This window comes from Anas platyrhynchos, chromosome 3 (assembly GCF_047663525.1).
Source record: "Anas platyrhynchos isolate ZD024472 breed Pekin duck chromosome 3, IASCAAS_PekinDuck_T2T, whole genome shotgun sequence".
NCBI classification, from domain to species: domain Eukaryota; kingdom Metazoa; phylum Chordata; class Aves; order Anseriformes; family Anatidae; genus Anas; species Anas platyrhynchos.
This window is the reverse complement of record NC_092589.1, coordinates 38,166,780-38,184,298: the sequence shown is the minus strand read 5'-3', so window position 1 is coordinate 38,184,298 and position 17,519 is coordinate 38,166,780. Positions and strand designations below refer to the sequence as shown.

General features: G+C 48.3%; 1 protein-coding gene across 3 annotated transcripts in view; it reads left to right on the top strand.

The window, feature by feature from the left end:
• LOC101797709 (uncharacterized) overlaps positions 1–17,519 on the top strand; it is a 51,574-nt gene that overhangs the window by 12,336 nt on the left and 21,719 nt on the right. For 2 of the 3 annotated variants that reach the window (XM_005016799.5, XM_005016802.5), the window contains exons 2-3: positions 3,791–3,866; positions 4,957–5,447. In XM_005016799.5, coding sequence (XP_005016856.1) covers positions 3,791–3,866; positions 4,957–5,447 — 567 coding nt within the window. The remainder of the gene's footprint in view (positions 1–3,790; positions 3,867–4,956; positions 5,448–17,519) is intronic. The other variant, XM_072035718.1, reaches the window with a different exon arrangement.

The following is a 17,519-nucleotide window of genomic DNA, read 5'->3' as shown; positions in this document are numbered from 1 at the left end:
TTTGTGGCATGGCTTGTAAACACTCAGCTGTCCATGTGAATTGGAGATTTTCTGCTCTTCAGTTGTGCACATTGAAGTACAGAGCGTGCTGGGTACGGTCGTGGGCAGCCTGCTCTTGCTGATCCAGCTTGATCAGGGCTGAATTAGAGGATTTCAAGAGGTCCCTTCCAATCTAAACAGTGCTGCGAACAAATTGTGATCTAGTGGGATCTCTGATGTGAAGATCAAGTTTTCTTTTATCCTAGCGTCACGGTTCTGAGTCGGTGTGGCAAACAAGGCTGTGCTGTCCAAGACAGAAGTACAGCTGTGGCTAACCCAGGATGGAGAGCTTTCCAGGCAAGCTGGAGGCCATAACACAGCACCCCTGTGTTTACTGGAATATTTCTGAAGAGACAAAAGTTTCGCTGTCAAAACCTAGGAAGAATAACAGGGAGAGCGTTTATCTCCAACTTGTCAGAGCATTGGTCTTTGGCTCTCTGTACCTTTTATAGTTCCTGCAATTTTTTGCTATCTGTACAAATGTCCAGTCCTTTCTTGCTCTTCCTTTAATCTTTGCCTGCGTGGCATGTGATGGCAAAGAGTTTTGTGTGTCCGATTTGAACTTTGTGAGATTTGTGTTTGTCTGCTACGAACAGAGTGGTTCCCTGTTAGGCTTGGAACGTGGGAGCTTGGATCTCGTACGTGGGAGCTTGTGGAGGTTGGAAGACTTCATTTCCCAAAGCCAGGATGTAACTTGTGGAAAGATTTTCTAATGAAAGGATAAGTTAACAATGCTAAAATAGGAAGCCTTGCTAAAAGACTTCTGGGGAGGATGGTATTTCTGGTTGAAGGATGCGAGGACGAAGCAGGAGGGTATTTGTGTGTATGTAACCCACACAAAATCAGAAGTGAGAGGACTTTGGAAAGGCAGTACAGGTCATGGGACGTCACAGGCAACGTGACTTCTGAGTCTTGTCATCTTTTTACTTCATTCATGCATAAGCTCCACAGCTGCTGGATTTTAGGGCTCCTTTGCAGTTACCTGTGATGTGTACAATGAAAACCAGTGGGTATTCCAGAACAAGGGTATAATAAACCAGTAGGAATAAGGAAAGAAGTCTGAGTGTCATGAGAAATGTGCTATAGGTGTGATGTTCTTCTGTGAGAAAAGATGGGTGCCAGGAGTGGCTGAATAGATGCCTCTAATTGCATTGCTTCTGAAAAGCACTTGATATATTGCTCATAAGCACCCGCTCCGGTAACCAACTGCCGCTTGCTTTTTTCCATGGCTACCCTCAAGAGGTTGATTAGCAAGCTTGTGGGAGCCCCCTTTTTCCATGAAGCCTTTTGTATTCTCCTACCACCTTAATTTCTTTGCTATATATGGTGAGACTGAATCCACAGGTTTGGTTTCTTCTTGTTTGTAAGAGGGTTTCTCTTCCCAAGGCAACTCAGAGGGGTTTAATTTTGGGCTGCCTGTGTGACTGGGGAGAACAACTTAGTGAAGACTAATTATCCATGATGAAATCGGGGCCAGCTAAATTGCACTTGTACGGGAAGGACTGAGTGTTTTGGAAGCCCAGGACTGGTAGACAAACATCAATCATTGACTTAAATCCAGCTCCTATTTTAATCCTCTCAAGCCAGTGATGTTGTTCAGTAGCTCTCTGACCTGCACGTGCTAGGTGTCACTGCCTCTTTCTGGGGAGCAATGGCACGCCGTGTGTCGACATTTACACAGTGCAAAACCCAGAGCTGGGAGGTTTCCCATGTAGAGACCTTAAACCTCCCTGAAAATCCTGCGGTGTCCAAATGCTGCTGTTGTTTTGTTTTCACGTGGAAGTGAGCTACAAACTGAGGTCAGTACCTCTCAAGCTAGAGTCGGAGCCCGAGCTTTTGCACTGAAGATGAGGCCACTGTCCAGCAGCCAGCACAATGGCACCTCAGTGTCAGCTGCCCCGTGAGCTGCCACGGCACAGACAGGGTGTTATACCTGTTCTGGGGACAGCTACAGGTCTGTTAATTTGGCAGTGCTCCTCAGCACCAGCTGCATTTGATAAATAACACGTGTGTGAGTACAGACAATTGTAGTTGCAGTAGAAAAACTGCTCCCTGCATTGACTTCAAGAATATTAGAAATGGGGGTAAATCACAAATCACCCGTTTGTGATTTGACAACTTGAGAAGTCACTTAAAGACCAGCAAGGTGGGAAAATATTTTCTGGCTTCTTAAAGGGCAATGTAAATATGGAAGGGTGTAAGGTAGTTCTTAAAAAAACAAAAGTGGCAACAGACTTCTTTGGGGGTTTAACAAAAAACAACCCTGGAGGATGGTGACAAAGTAGGTGGGTTGACTTCATGGTGCCAAATTTAGTGTCAGTCAGTGTTGCTCTGCTGTTCCTGCTATTTCTCTGCATCAGCTGTACATCAGTCACAGGCACCCAGGTAAGCGTAGCTGCTCTTTTGGGTGTCTGGGGGGTGAAGCACTCCAAGGATGTTTCCCTAAGAACAGTGGTGGAGAGGAAACGGGTCCCTATCAGTGTGATGGTTGCTTGCTGCCTCGCCTTCTACAAAAGTCAAGCACAGCACATCAAATGCCTTTAAAATGGAAACACAGCATGTAATCTTTTGAAACCTATTGCCACTGGATACTGTTGTGGGCAAATAGCTTTGTCCGAGTCTTGCAAGTTAAGAATAATGGGGATGTTTGTTGGTTTTCTGGATAAAAAGGCGTGAGGGATAATAAAGCTCATCTTGCAGTGATCATGTTATTCCAGAACTGTCTCTTGTAAATGTTTCTTCTGAAGTATTGCATTTTCCTGCAGCTCACTTGGTTTTGGCACACAGTGAGCTGAGTAGCTCAGAGGTTGGGTCTGGTGTAATAACTTCCAGGTATGCTGCATGCAGCAGAACAAAAGTCACTTTAGGAACAAGGTAGGTAGGGTTTCCTCTACGTAGAGCCATCTCCTGCTGAGTTTCTGATCCAATCTGCAAAAACTTACATTCAGGTCTCTCAGCCCTTCTCAAGAGGTAGCTACCGTGTTCAGTTACCAGTAGGAAGTGTTCAGAGTAAGCGGTATTTGGGTATGCAGTAAGTGACGTGCTCACGACCGTTGGCTGACCCAACGCGAATGTTTCTGAAAATCCCTGACAGACAACATCCACGAGGTGCCATTTCTCTTGGAGCAAATATTGAAGGGTGTTCAGTGGAGCTATAAGAAGTGGTAGGGAGAGCATAATGTTGTTCACACTTTTATTTCTATGACATCCTTCAGTCATGCTGTAGGAAAGCAAGATGTCTGTTCTTTGGTGGATTACGTGTGTGCCTTCAAGGGGGAAATGTGGGTGCGTAGATGAGATGGCCAGAGTTAACGTGCCCCATCCATATGGGTGCCTTGCACGATGATAGCACTGGTGACAGGATGTCTTTTTATTTTCTTCAGAGGAGGGTTTGGAGATTCGGTTGCCCACGTGATGGGGATGTGGTAGGCCATGGTGGTTATGAGCTGGGTATCTGGGGAGCCGGGAGCAGGGCGCGTTCGTTGTGCTTGGGAAAGAGTTGGTGGTGCGGCGAGGTGGAAATAGCGGTAGGCTGTGTGTTTGGTGTTGCTGTCAGTAAGAGGATGTGATGGGAGCTTGAGGTTGGGAGATGAGGGTGTGCACACGGGGAGGTGCTGCGGCTGGGTGTGTGCGGTTAGGTGGGGGGACGCCTGCAGGATACGAGAGGGGCAGGAGGGGGAAGTGGATCGGGCAGCAGCAGGGCGATGTTCGGTGTTCACGATGAAGCCTTTTCTTTCTCCTTGCCCCCTAGATCTCCTACCCCCCAAGTGATGAGGACAGCGACGACTCTGAGGGAGAGAACCAGGAACTTGTTCAGATCGACAGAGGTAAAGGGACAAGATAGGAGGGTCCTGGGATGCTACAGCTGAAGTGCATTTTGCTTTTTGCTTGGGTTCGTGCAAGTACCTCCTTTACAGTCCCCACTGTACCCCAGCCAGATACATTAAGTCAGGCACCTTGAAGTTTTTAGGACCTCTCAGGGAGAAGCTGATGGAATCAGATGCTGCAGTCACACTTTTCTTACCAGAGAGAGAGATCATTAACCACATGTTCAGCCGCCAGTACTGCAGATATGGGGCAGGCAAGCTCTCCAGTCAAGTCACCAGCAGAGCTGGGAGTACACATGTATCTTCTGTCGCATGATTGTGTATCTGCATCATCTTCGTTCAAAGCTTCATCTTCCTTGTCAGTTCTGATCTTGACCTTTTCCCCATTCCCCTGGACTCGCTTGTCTAATTATTGCCCTTCCTCCTTCCTGTACCACGGGTATTGGGTAGCTCTGTTGTTGAATCTAGCTGGGGATCTTTGACAGAAGGGAGGTTTTGGATATGGTATGAAGCAGATTAGAGCTGTGGATGAAATCTGTAGTAAATGTATCTGCTGAGTTATGCTATGTCTCTGCTGTTTGTACACGCTGCGAGTTTTATCACAGTTTATCACAAGTTCAGGTGGGTCTTATGCAAGGGCAGGAGAAGTCAGATTCCTGACCTGTAGGGCATGTCCTGTCAAAATTCAAAGTCCTGCTTCATGTACTTACTCCAGAAAGAGCTGAGCAGAACAGGTAAAGCAACCCCAGGTTATGGCTGAAGGCAGGCTCTTTTGTATGTCAAGCTTTGTAATAAGAGGACTTTTGTCTCCAGAAACCAGATCTCTCCTATTTGAGCTACGGGAGTGCTGCTGGTAGTAATACAACTTACATGCTTTCTCTGCCTTACTTAAAGTAATTTAACAAAGATCTGGAAACTTTCAGGGGGGAGCATTCAGCAGGGACACTTCTTCTGTGGAAGAAAATGTGGGAAACAGCTCAGAAGCTTGCTTGGAAGGAAGTAAAGAAAATGTGTCAGGAGAAATCAGGCCTGGTTTATGCCATGGGACTCAGATACGCTCTGTCATTCCTCTCTCTCTTCTTCCCACCAGAGAGAAGACGGAACTGTACCTTGACCCCTCTGGCCACCAACCAGCTCCAGAACCAGGAGAACCCATGCTGCAAGGTGCGGGCCCTCTTCCATGCCAGCCTGGACCGCCACAGCTCAGAGGAGGAGCTGGAGCGCATCAACCGGGAGTTTGCTGCTGAGAAGAGGAAGTGGTCCCAGGTCAGCAGGCTCGCCTGCTGCAGTGACAGCAACAACACCTCCTCCAGCGACGAAGAAGTGAAGAACTTGTGCGCCATGTCCTTCCGGCCCGTGGCAGAGCAGGCTGATGGGCTGCATGCCAGCCCGAGCCCCGTGCTGTTCAGTGCCTCCCCTCCCAAAAGACTCCAGCCCCTGGTGCGGAGCACGGCCTCTAGACCTTTAATCTTCACGAGCGTTGGGGCGGGCCTTGAGCAAGTCATGCCGTGTAAGAGACATCGGCAGGGATACGGGGATAAGGTCCGCAGGCCCAGCCTTGACCTGGAAAAAATGCAGCAGGTAAGGCAGAGCTTGACAGGAGGAAAGCAGCATTGCTTGAGAGAAGCGAAGATGGAAAAGCGTTACGGAGGCAGGGTTCAGTAAATTCAGAGGATTGCTTCTTGTGTTTATGGCTTCAGAGGTGTAATTGGTGCTCTTGCTACAGCTGAGCTGTCCTCTTGCTACTCATTAGGAGTGCAGCACCCACAGTGTCCAGTTTATCGCGTGACACAGGACCAAAATCACTGGAGATAGCTTTGGGCAGGTTCCTTTTGCTGCCATGAGCTGACCCGTACCACTTAACTCCAAAATGAACTAACTGCTCAGGGGCAATCTGTGTAAAGAAATACCTGAGTGGTGAAAGTAAATGTGGATTTCATTCCTAATGTTCCTAACATGCTCTGCTGAGGGAGGCACACAGGGCATGCCTGGTGCAGGGGGGTGGGCTGGCCTGGGCACTGCTCATCTGGTGCTGCTCTTTTGGAAGGTGTTGCTGCGGAGTTAGTATTGCAGCTTGCTCTTCATCATTAGTTTTCCTTCTTGCACTGGTAGAGCATCAGCTTGGAAGAATATCTGCAAACATCTGCTGCCCATGGTAAACAGCAGTAAGTTAAAGACAGTTATTTTCAGCTCAGTTTCCTCTCACTAGGGAGGAATTTTGCTGCCTTTGGTTGGATATACTAGTTTTACCCCCATTAAGGGTGTCTCCTTTAAGATAGACCCCCTTAAAAAGAAAGGGCTAGGTATTGCTTTCCCAAGGTCTATGAGACCCCTGCGTTCCCTCGTTACATAGCTGCCTGTTCTCAGTCCCGCTGGCAGCATGCACACTGTGAATACACACCACACAATTCTGTTTTCAGTGCCGTTTTCCTCATCGCCCTCTCATACCTTCTTGCCAAGTCTCTGCTCCCGGAACATTGAAAAGGCCCAGTCTTGCATTTCACATCACCCAGATCTGCCACAGATACTGACAGACTTTAATTAGGCCCTCATTCTAATGAGAGGAGACAAAAAAGCTGAAGAGCCTGTGCCCAGCCTGTTTTTCAGAGTGCGTGTGAGTAAATGGAGAAGTTTTTCTTTTTGCCCAGGTGCTTTCTCTGACTTGGATGCTGGGCATAGCACCTACCTGCTCTGCCCTTCGTCCCCTTCGGCAGTGTCTTTGGGAGTGTGCTGGCAAGGGCAAACTGAGCAGGTTAGAGGCTGACTTGAATAATCCTTCTAAACCATTGTGGTTTTTCTGGGAAACCTTGTAAGGATGACTCGCTCTCTGGTTCATTGTCTAACCTCTGTGATTCTGAGTTAATTGTAGCAATGTTTTTTTTGTTTTTTTTTTTTTTTTCTGAAAGAAGTTGAAATCTAGTCTTTCTCTCTTTAATAGCATTTTTATTGTAGATGTCATTTCCACTTCTAGGATGTGGAATCCCTGTTTTAAATAAAGGATATTAAGCTAATGGCTTTTGATGTTAGAAATGTACTTTTTTTTTGGGGGGGGGAGAAAAAAATGGAGAACCCATGTAAAGTGAGATGCAGCCTGAATTTGGTAACAGTCTGGTTATTTCTATTAGTTTTATCTTTTAAAACTTGTTAATTTTCAGCTGGTGTGATCCTGAGGCTTTATGATTCTAGATCAAGGAAGAAATACAAAGTCTCATTCACTGCATGTCTTTGCTTGCCACCTGTGCTTGTTTTTGCTGTGAAAATAATGAGAGAAGCGTTGTAGATGCAGACTTCTGCTGACTTGTTTCTTGAGACAGGGATGTGAAATCTGGTTTTGGTTTTGAGTTCTGCCACAGAACCCTTCTGTGAAACTGGGCAAGTCTTGCTCGGTATCTTTACTCCCCACCTGTGAAGCAGGAGCAGGACGTTTCTTTCATGGTCTGTCTTCGTGCTCCACCAAAAATGCCTCTTCTGAGCTGTCTGGGCAGCATGTGGCTTTTAGTCATGAAAACAATGCAAATGAGCAACGATAGCACTAACGGGCTGCTCTGAGGCTCCATCTGGGCCCCGAGCATCAGGCTGTGCTTTGTGATTTGTATCCTCGCTGTCTCATGTGCTTGCCCACAAGAATACAGCTGATAACGTTGATCAGATAGAGACCTTCCTGAGCAGCAGATGTGGTCGCCGCTCTCTTCCCTGAGCCTTACTTTGCATTCCTGTGGCTCCGTGGGGCTGGCAGATTACACGGTATCAGGCGAGATGAATGAGTTTTAGAAGCAAGTAAGTTCTCAGATGAGGAGATACTTTTGTGCACGTGCTGGGGCTGCATGAGGGCAATTGCCAGGCCTGTTTCCCACCCCGGCTGGTCAGCCTCTTCCCTACTGAGGCTGAGCGAGGGGAATTCAATGCATGCTTTTCTTCGCTCCTCCAAAGGACTGGAAAATTAGCTTAGGAGCCTTTTTTTTCTTTCCCTTAATTGGGCTGAAACGCCCTGGCTCGTGCGGACACCCGTGGTGCTGCAGTGAATGCCCTCTCCCAGCTGCCCCTCGGTCGTGGTCCTTGGACGGCAACCTCATTACACGCAGGCCCTGCTGCCAGCCACTTGCCGTTTAATGAAGGCCGTGTGTGTCCCAGGAAGACTGGCACTCTGCTAACGTGGGCAGACCTGGCTTATTTTGGGCAGTGCTGATTCACGGGGTCGAGGAGAACAGGGAAATCCTTCAGGGCTTGAGGTAGAGGCACCAGGGTGCACAGGGGTGGGCAGAGGTGTGAGGAGGTCCAGGGTATGGCAAAGGCTACTTGGAGCTGCTGAGCTTGTTCCAGGGGATGAGATTAATTGTTCTTGACATGCTGGGTGAGAGGATAGAAAGGAAGCAAAGGGCCTCTCCTCCTGTGCCATTTAGCACAGCTTGCTGGAGCTCCTTTGACTTTCCAAGCAGGTGAAAATAGATCTCGGTGCAGCGTGCGCAGGGAGGGAGATCATAATCTAAGGAGGGCAGCTTTGGGTTGGCAGGAAGAGAAACCGAAGTTGTCCTCGTTTCTCCGTGGGCAGGGTGCTGGTAGGGAAAACATCGCTTTAAAATACAAAGCTGAGTTTGCATACCTGCGTGCGTTATGCTAGGAAAGGATTAGGTAGCCCTGAGCAAGTGAAGCTCTTCTGTTATGATTTAACTGCATGTGTGAGTAGATAATATCAAGCATCCACTGTCTAATGGAGGCTTAATGCATCATTTAAAATGCTTTGAGACCCTAGGATGAAAAGGAGCAGCACAGAAGAGAACATACCCTGTACTAGCATGTGGGTTTGTCACTGCAGACCCTGTACTCTTCTGGTAGGTGAACAGTTTCAGTGCTTGATGGGTGATGGAAACTTTGCCTTGGCTGTGTCTGGTGGCCTGGGGCAGCGTGAACTCTGATCAGGGCTTAGCTGTAATACCAAGCCCAACAGTCCTTCTGCTGGGTGCTTGAACATCAGCATTTTGGTTGGACTGGGCTTGGCAGATTGACCAGCACCAAAAGCTTGCTTTCAGCGTGGTACTGGACACACAGAGGCTGCAGGAAAGCAGGCGGCAGGCTGTCATCCCACCAGGGAGAGCAAGGAGCAGCGTGTGAGCCCTGGTACTTGGGCTTCGGGCTGGTAACGCATCCAGGGTGAAATTTCAGCTCCTTAGCACAGCTGGGCTTTGCCCTTGCCTGCCTCTCGGGGACTTGACAAATAGCTTCCAGACAGGGAACGTGTGAGCTCGTGAGTCCTTTTCACCTCTTGGCCTCCCGTTTGAATCCAGCCCTTGTCGGTTACTGCAAATTGTTATCATCTGTTCGCTCTCCTGAGCTCCCCTCTCTGTGCTCGGGGGATGCTGGAAAACGCAGCACTGGCGCTGCTGATGCTCTCGTCTCTGCTGAAGCAACGTGGTAAGGAAACTGTTGCAGAAACGGCTTGCGCCATTACAGGGTGAGAAATCTAGCTTCTGGTAACCTCCTGCAAGTTTGCTTTCATTTTTTACCCCCCAAAATGCTCAGCAGCAGCCGTTCCTCCGGCACCAAAGCCCCTGTCCGTCTCACCCCTGCCAGTATTTGGTGAGGAAGTAGCCTGTGAAACAAATGCTGTGCTGCAAGGCCATCCCAGCACGGGAAGGTCTGCAGACAAAAAAAAAAATAAAATGCATCAGCCTGCTCTAGGGTATAGTTCTGTGGCAGGCGTCTCTGGGACTGGGGATGTGTACCACAATGGGCAGCGGGCACAGCGGGGGTGCCTCGTCCCGCGCCTGTTTGAAGGAGGCGAGGAGATGTTCTCTGCTGTGTTGACGTCTGTTGTAAGGATGCTTTGGCTCAGAGCCCCCCAGCTGACGTCTGCTTTGCTGATGAAGGCATCTGCAGTCCGATGCCTACAGAAGGGAAGGAAGGAAGGGTGCCTGCTGAGAACACCCTGCTCTGGGAAGCAAGGGGAAGGCACGGGGAACCCCACCCTGCCTAGGGGAGGTGATTGTGCCTCTGCCAGGCAGCAGATATCTTGGTCTCTTGCTGTGCATCCCCAAGTGTGCTCTGGATGGTTAATTCTATCTAATCCCTGTGAAAACATGCTGTAATGGAAGTGCCAGTGTGCTGCCAGGGCTGGATGAATCAGAGTAGAGAGTAACTCAGGTAGAGGTTAGCCTAGCTGCTTCCTGGAAAAGGTAATAGTTTTCTTTCCTCTCCCGAAGGAGGTGAGTGATGTCTTCACTGATGGTAAGGCTGAAGTTCACCTGCTGCCATGGTGGCTGCTTCTAAATGCCAAGGGCAAGCCAGGTAGGCTAACCCAGTCCTACTCTGAAGTTTTCATCATACATCAGCATGATGGAGGTTAGAGCAATCTCGTGGGATGGCTGAGGTTTGAAGGGACCTCCGGAGGTCTCTTGTCCAACCTTCCTGCTCCAGCAGGGCCACCTAGAGCCAGTTGTCTGGGACCATGTCCAGACAGCTTTGGAATATTTCCCAGGAAGACTGAACGACCTCTCTGGTTAACCCGTGTCAGTGCTTTGTCACCCTCATAAATGCTTTCTGATGTTCACCCATGTTTCAGTTTGAACTCATTGCTTTTTGTCCTGTCACTGTGCACCACTGAGAAGAGCCTGGCTCCATCTTCTTTGTACACTTCAGTATTTGTAGACTTTGGTAAGATCCTGAGTCGTCTCCATGCTAAACAGTCCCAGCTCTCTCCACCTTTCCCCATAGGACTCCTCTCCAGCTCTCTAATCATCTTCGAGGCCATTCACGTTTCAGGTGTGCTGCTAGCATACTCCCATTCTGATCACACATCTCTCCTTGGACATCTTCCACCGCTGTGTCAGCCCAGGCAGTGTGTTGGCTTATCCATTTCTAGGGCCAAACATTGCTGCTGTTCTCCCTTAATCCCTTCCTTGTTTTGCCTGAGTACTTTTTTGATCTGGTTTTGCAACATGTGCAAAGGGGTAACAGTTCAAGAGGGAGCTGGACGAATAAACCAGTGTGGGAGTGCTTTTGTCTGGCAATACTCATCTAGCTCTTCTTCCTTAGATATCTAGCCATGTCACTTCACCACCTCTTCCTGGAAGCCAGCATGGTGAATATGGCTATCTGGACTATCACAGGGCCTAGGTACTACCTGGGCTGTGTCCAAGCATGAGGCAGGAGCAAGAACATCATCTGGTGAAACATCTGAAACCTGGTTTCTGGAGGTGCTGCTCTGGGTCTTGAAAGAGAATGTGGTGACTGAATCAGTTAGAGTGATACGGAGTGTGCTAGAGAGCTTGGATGAGGCAACAGAGGAAAGGAAATCAGATGTGGCTGCAGTCTGGGAGAATGTACTGAAGAGAGATCTGAGGGAGAGGAGGAGGGAGAGGAGGATAGGAATGGGTAGAAACAACTATAGTGTCTTTTCTTTTTTGTGTTCAGGTTCCCAAAGGGACAATAATAGCACCTGGCACCAGAGGCAGTAAATTATGAGCCCAAGGTTAAAGCCGGTGGCTTACCGTTTAGATTGGCAGGCTTGCTGGCTACCTTCCCAACCCTGCTGTCTTTCTTTTTTCTCTAAGCTCTAAAGCTTGGTAAGAAGGTATTAGGCTAGAGCTGTTTCTTTGGCTGCAGACCAGGGAGAGATCAAATGGGCATATGGGCACCACTGGCATGCGTCCTTGGGATGTGACCAAGGGAGATGTTCTGGGCGATACTGGTGATGCTCATGTGAGGCCTCAGCCACCGGTGTGGGCCTGGAGGGAGCAAACGGGGCCAAGGGAGCCTGTGCTGGGCCATCCCAGGGTAACTGGAAGAGGTGCACTAGTTCAGCAAGTGAAGAGCAGGCGGTGTTTCCTTACTAAGATGAACCTGAACACATCACCTCTGAGCAAAAAAACAAAACAAGCAAAACCAGAAGGTGCCTCCATCTGAAAGTGGCTGCCAGAATTTCTGCTCGTGAATGGACCCTGACTGCAGCAGCGACACTGCGGGTCAAAATGGGGTTTGAGGTGGGGTGAGAACGGGCTTGGGGTTGGATACCCGAGGGTGTCCATCCTCTTGGCGTGTCTCTGTGCTGTCTTTCGCGTGTTGCCTGCTGCGGGCCCTTTTTGAAGAAGGTTTTCCAAAGGATGTTTTGTTCCTTGTTTTGACACAGTACAGTGCAGAAGGAGAATGCTGGCGCGCTCTCCCTCCCTCTCTCTCTCTGAATTCAGCCCAAGTAGCCTGAAGGGCCTGGCGGATTAAGAAGTTTTGCTGCAACCTGTTTATACTTTTCAGCAAGACCAGTTAATAGCTGTTGCCTGTCAGCGAAGGTCAGGACCTCCTCTACAGCGCTGTCTTAGAACAGAGCAGGATTATCCTCCTCTCCCTCATCCTCGGTGTGGCTGGGCTAGAAGGAGTGCCTGGGTTGGGTCCCATCGTGGCTGCTTTGTTGGCCCGATACCTCTCCCTCCCCGCTCCTCCCTCAGCATGTGGCTCATTGTGATACAAATATCTCATCAGTGCCTGGGGAGGGAAGGAGCTCGCAGGCGGCTCTGCCATATGCTGCAACTGCCTGTGTTGTGTTTGGGCTGCGGGTGAATGGATCTCTCCTCAGGCGTGACAAGATACATCTCTGGCCTGTGGCAACAACCTCCGAAAGGGAGGAAGCCTCACAGTTAACTTCTTGAGGGGATGGGTGAGGTGAGCTTGAGGAGATAGGGAAGGGTGAGCAGCTCTTGGGAGACAATTCCTGGTGTAGTCCAGAGAGCGTGTGGCAGTGGGGTCAGCTTTCTGACCACTGTCCTTTGTTATATAGTTATATAGGGAGGGAGGTGGTGGTGGTGTGGGTTTGGACATGGCAGAAACAGAGCGGTCTTGTGATGGCACAGATTAACTGATAACACCAGGCTGTTGTGCTCGGTTTTTGCTACCACAGACCAAAAGCAGGCAGCTTGTCCTGGAGCATGTTTGAGACTCGAAACCACAGCAGCCATTAACGTTCAGTGGCTGAGCTTCTGAGGCCAAGTGTGTGACTAGAGCAAACACTCTAGGAAATACCGTTTTTTGAGAAGAGCTTTGGCGTGGTAAAATAGCCAGCCTGGCTGTCAGCAACACAGCTGTCCTTGGCGTGGGCTGGGGTTGAGCTCCGATTTTCTGCCTTAACTCTGAATAGCCTCTCTATTGTTGGCTGACATGAGAACCGCGCTGCTGGGCTCTGCTCTGCCTTTCTGTAAGCCTGTTGATGTCGCGGGGAGTTTTGGGCATTGGTCCACAGCTCATCTCGCAGGAGGAGGCACTCAACGGAGCCATCTACTTCTCATGTAAATGGAAAGAGTGTTAAACCAGGGCGGGTACACCTCTGAAACCCTCTGCCCTTCTCCAGAGTTGTGTTTTCCTAAATGCAAGGTTTGAAAAACATACATGTCCTGGGGACCGCAAGTGAATTAAAACAGCACAAATTAAGATAACTGAAATAAACCCTATCAAGTTTTCTGTTTTTTCTCACTGAAAATGATCCTTTTCAATCTTCTGTTGGACTTAGCTTGCTCATTTAAAAAAACTTTCCATAGTAATGACTTTGCAAAGCTCAGGATTCTCCGGAGTGTTAGAAACGTAATGTAAATGAGAAGTCTGTGGTCATGTCTGTGCTAGGACAGAAAATTTATTTTTGTTTCTAAAAGTATGCCTGTGTTTTAAAATCCTCCCATAGCCTTGCAAGGTATAATTTCACCTTAAGTTTTATCGTGGAAAAACTAGGTTGAGCAATTATATAGAGGATGAAACCCTGAGTTATTTCACAAGTCACTTTGCAAGTGCTGTAGGCATGCTCCTTTTTGACAGCATAGATAAGTCTTTTGCCTACCTGTGGAGAGTTTAGAAATTGCCTATCTTGTGTGTTGCTTCACAGGTTTGTCAGACGCTCCTACGGGATCTGGAATGATGGGGTGTGTGGGTAACACAACTAAGAAATGAGGAACAGTTTAACAAAGCATTTTCCAAAATTTAGTGCTAGGGAATCCGTATGGTTCCTAGTGTAAGTATCCCTAAAGCAGAGCCAGTTGGATGCGTGGTTTTCTTAGTGCCCTAAGTCTGTACTTGTTACCTTACAGGGGATGGGGTTTGCAGCTGGGGAAACCACCACAGGTCAGCAAACACCACTGGGTTTGTTCAGGAAAGGCTGCTGCTGCTGTTTGTACAGGAAAGACAGACGAGCCTCACACAAGAACGTGGTGTACCTGCTTAGGTGATAAGGCTCTGCGCTGAGCGGACCTTAATGAAAGTCTTGAAACCTAAGCTGCGGTGCTTTGTTCAGAGCTCTGGCTGAAATAGCACGGTGGCAGTGGTACATGCATTTTCATTCTGGTTCGGAATTTGATGCGCTGTAAAATGAAGCTCTTAACTTGTTGTTTTCAACTTAATATAATTTTCTCTTGTTCCCTGAGTGGCATGTCCAGCTCTGTTACTTTCTTAGTGTTGTTAGAGGAATGGGTGTAATTGTGAGCAGTGGAAGTGGTGCTCTTGGAAAATACGCTTTGATCAAAGAGAGATACTTGTAGCATGGCATCGTTTTAGTATTCTTGTATCTCTCCTTTATATACCTAATGTTCTTCTCAAATCTGTGACTGCTACAATAATGTGAGAAAGGTATTCTTCACGTGTTAATCTCTCTTGTCTGCGTTTTGCAGCCTCTTTTGCTATGGGCAGTTATGCTGAACATCCTATGGAAAGACCATAGAGGAGGGGTGAAACGGTAAACCACAAGAAGCTGAAAAAATCTGATTGTTATCTCGTGATGTGGCAGCTGGTAGGGTTAGAAGTAGAAAGGAGCACTAACTACCGCTGCAACTTTGAGACTTTTCGGTGTGGCTTTGTCCACTGTATAAAATGGTGCTGAGCTGAGACGCTGGGTCATTTGCTTTCCAGATGCAAGCATCTCAATCACTCTAAGACCCTCAAAACTATTCATATAAATGTGGTATAAATTCTTGCTTTTATTATCAACCTTTCTCTCCACAGAGAATCGTAATGAACTTGGCCTTGAGACATCCAAGTCTGCCTTTGTACTCTGCTCTTTCTTCTTTTAATGAGATGAACTGAACTTTTGCCCTTCTGCAGTGTGGTGGGTGAAAGAGCTCTCTTGGTCCTAGGATGTGACCGTTCCACAAGCATGACGATTGGGGAAAAAGGAAGTACAGAATTATTTTTGTGTTATGATTGATGTGCGTGGTCATGAGTACTGGCACGTGTTATATAGGCTCCAGTATGTAGCTTGCAGGCTGTTACGTTGAAGATTTATTTCCAAGTGTTTGGAAAGTAGATTTTGATGCAGACAGCAGAGTAGCATACATAAAGTCAGCAGTTCTCCACGTATTTCTTCATGGGAACAGCTTTAAGGGTGGTGGTGCTCTGCTGATGCCTGCTCAGAGGTATAGTGGCCTGCTTCTGGCTCTGGGCTGGCACATCACTGCTTTTACACAGGGGATGTTCAAAGAGTCTCCTGTGCTGGCACCTGTGGATAGAGACACTGAAGATCGGTACATTGAAGTGTCCATGGAAAGTTCTGCTCGCTGAAATGCATTGCTCCTCACATCAGAGGGGTTTCTGTGTCATCCTGAGCCACGTGCAGCCATGAGGATGTGGACAAAGGGGATGCGATAAGGTGTCAAAGCCTGGTGCTCATCACCAGCACTGAAAGGCGCCATATACCTACTTAGAAGGAAGGACAAAGCACCTGGCAGGGACATAGTTGCCTCTGAAATCCCCGCTGCTCTCATGGGTACAGGCCCAGGCCAGCCCTTTCAGAGCTGGTGGGTCAGACGCCACCACAAGCTCTGAGCTTCATCCCACAGACAGCACCCCAGGCCCTGTGCCGCAGGGCAGGTGCGGGCAGGCACCGCTGCCCTGGGACCTGGCTCAGGTCATGGGCATGGGGAGAGTGGTCTCTGAGCACAGTGGTTAATTACATGCTGTATAAGTGGATTAGCTCCCTGGAATAAGAGGCCTTTATCCTATTAGCTGGCCAGCCACTTCAGCACGTTCCCTCCTCAGTGCTGCGTGTGTGAGGTTTAATGGGGACAAGTAGCTGGTAGAGTGGTGAAGGTGGGAATTGTTGGGCCACCTCATCATTTCTTGCTGTGGTTAGTAGTGCTCTACTATTGCCACTTCATGGATATTTATATGAAGACAAAAGTTCTCTGGTCTGTTAATCATCTTTAGGCCTGTAATTTCTAATATGCTACTTAGTTACATAAAATTATTTTCATGTGCCCTTGGAGACAAATGGGATCTCACAGATAGGCACAGTCATGTGAAAGGAGAAGATGCTGAAATGTGCTGCGGGCTGTGCAGACATGATATACGTGTGTGTGTTTGTGTCTCGGGAGGGGAAGAAGTGGGACTCTGTACCCTGTGTTCAGACTCGGTGGAGCCCAAGCAAGCCCCATGGCTTGGGATGTTTGCTTGTTTGTTTCTTTGAGACAGGCTTGTTTTGGCTTCCCAGAGCTATTTACGCAGTCAGTCAGCATTTGGCTTGTTTAAAGCTTCTCTACAAATCCCAAGTTCTCATCTGGAGATAGGACCTTGCGTATTTTCTGTTTCAAGTTGCCACTGTGAGTGCTCCCAGCAGCTAGAACCAAGACAGGGGTTCCTGAGGGGTGCATCCTTTGCTGCACTCAGCTGCAGAGATGATGGGGGGTGATTCTAAGTCATCTTTGGAGGTTTCCATTGTAAAGAAACTGTGAGCCTTCAGTGCCACTGAAAAGTCCTTTCTGTGATTTAGTGTAGTGAGCATATCCCATGTTGTCCTATTTTGAGAAGCTCCACCAAGACCAGCCTTCTAAGGATCCACAGAGAAGGTGCATATTCCAGATTCTGCCCAGACAAACCTATTGATCTCCACTGAATGTCTCCCTTAGTGGATTAGAGATGGGTACTCTCTGTTTTTATACCTCCTGAAAAGTCCCTTTTGCTAACTGTACTCTTTAAGGTAGGTTTTGGGGCTGGCAAGCGGGCATTCAGAGTTAAGAATTTATCCTTTTAACCATAGATACTTGATCTTACCATCAAACACGTTCAGGTTGGCTCTAAAAACATAAAAGAATTATCTTAAAAATCTAGAGACCTGAAACAATTGTGAGCTGTTTAATTTTTTTTTCTTTTGCTGCCCATGCGTTACAGCTATGCTTTCCTCTGCCGGGCAGAACCTGTGCGAGCATGCACTCTTCTGGAAGCCTGATGTCCCAGATGTCTGGGCTGTTCGCTGTCTGTCTGGTATGCATGAGGCCCCGTGGCTGGCCCGTGAAACCACAGAGCCTTCGGAGCGACTCGCAGTGTTTGCAGTTAGCTGAGGGTGCTGGCAGGGTCAGCCGGGACACCCTCTGGTAGTGCCTGCGTCCTTTGGGCTCGAAGCAGCCATCTGTGAATTCTCTTCCTCTTTGTGTCCCTGTAATGTCACAGCTGACAAGTCTGTACCTTTCACTGGTATTTTTGTTTTTTTCTTCATTCCCAGGGTATACAGCTGCATGACTTTCAGAGCCTTCTCTGTGTCCTTCTGCTTAGAGGAAACTGTTTACTCTATTGCCTGACTTGTGCTGATGTCTTAACCCCTTCTTGGTGCACTCAGGAGATGGGGTTTAAGCAGAGAGCAGCAGAGAGGTCTGGGGCTGCCTTTCCCAAGCCCCCAGCACTGCTGTTGCCCGTGTACTG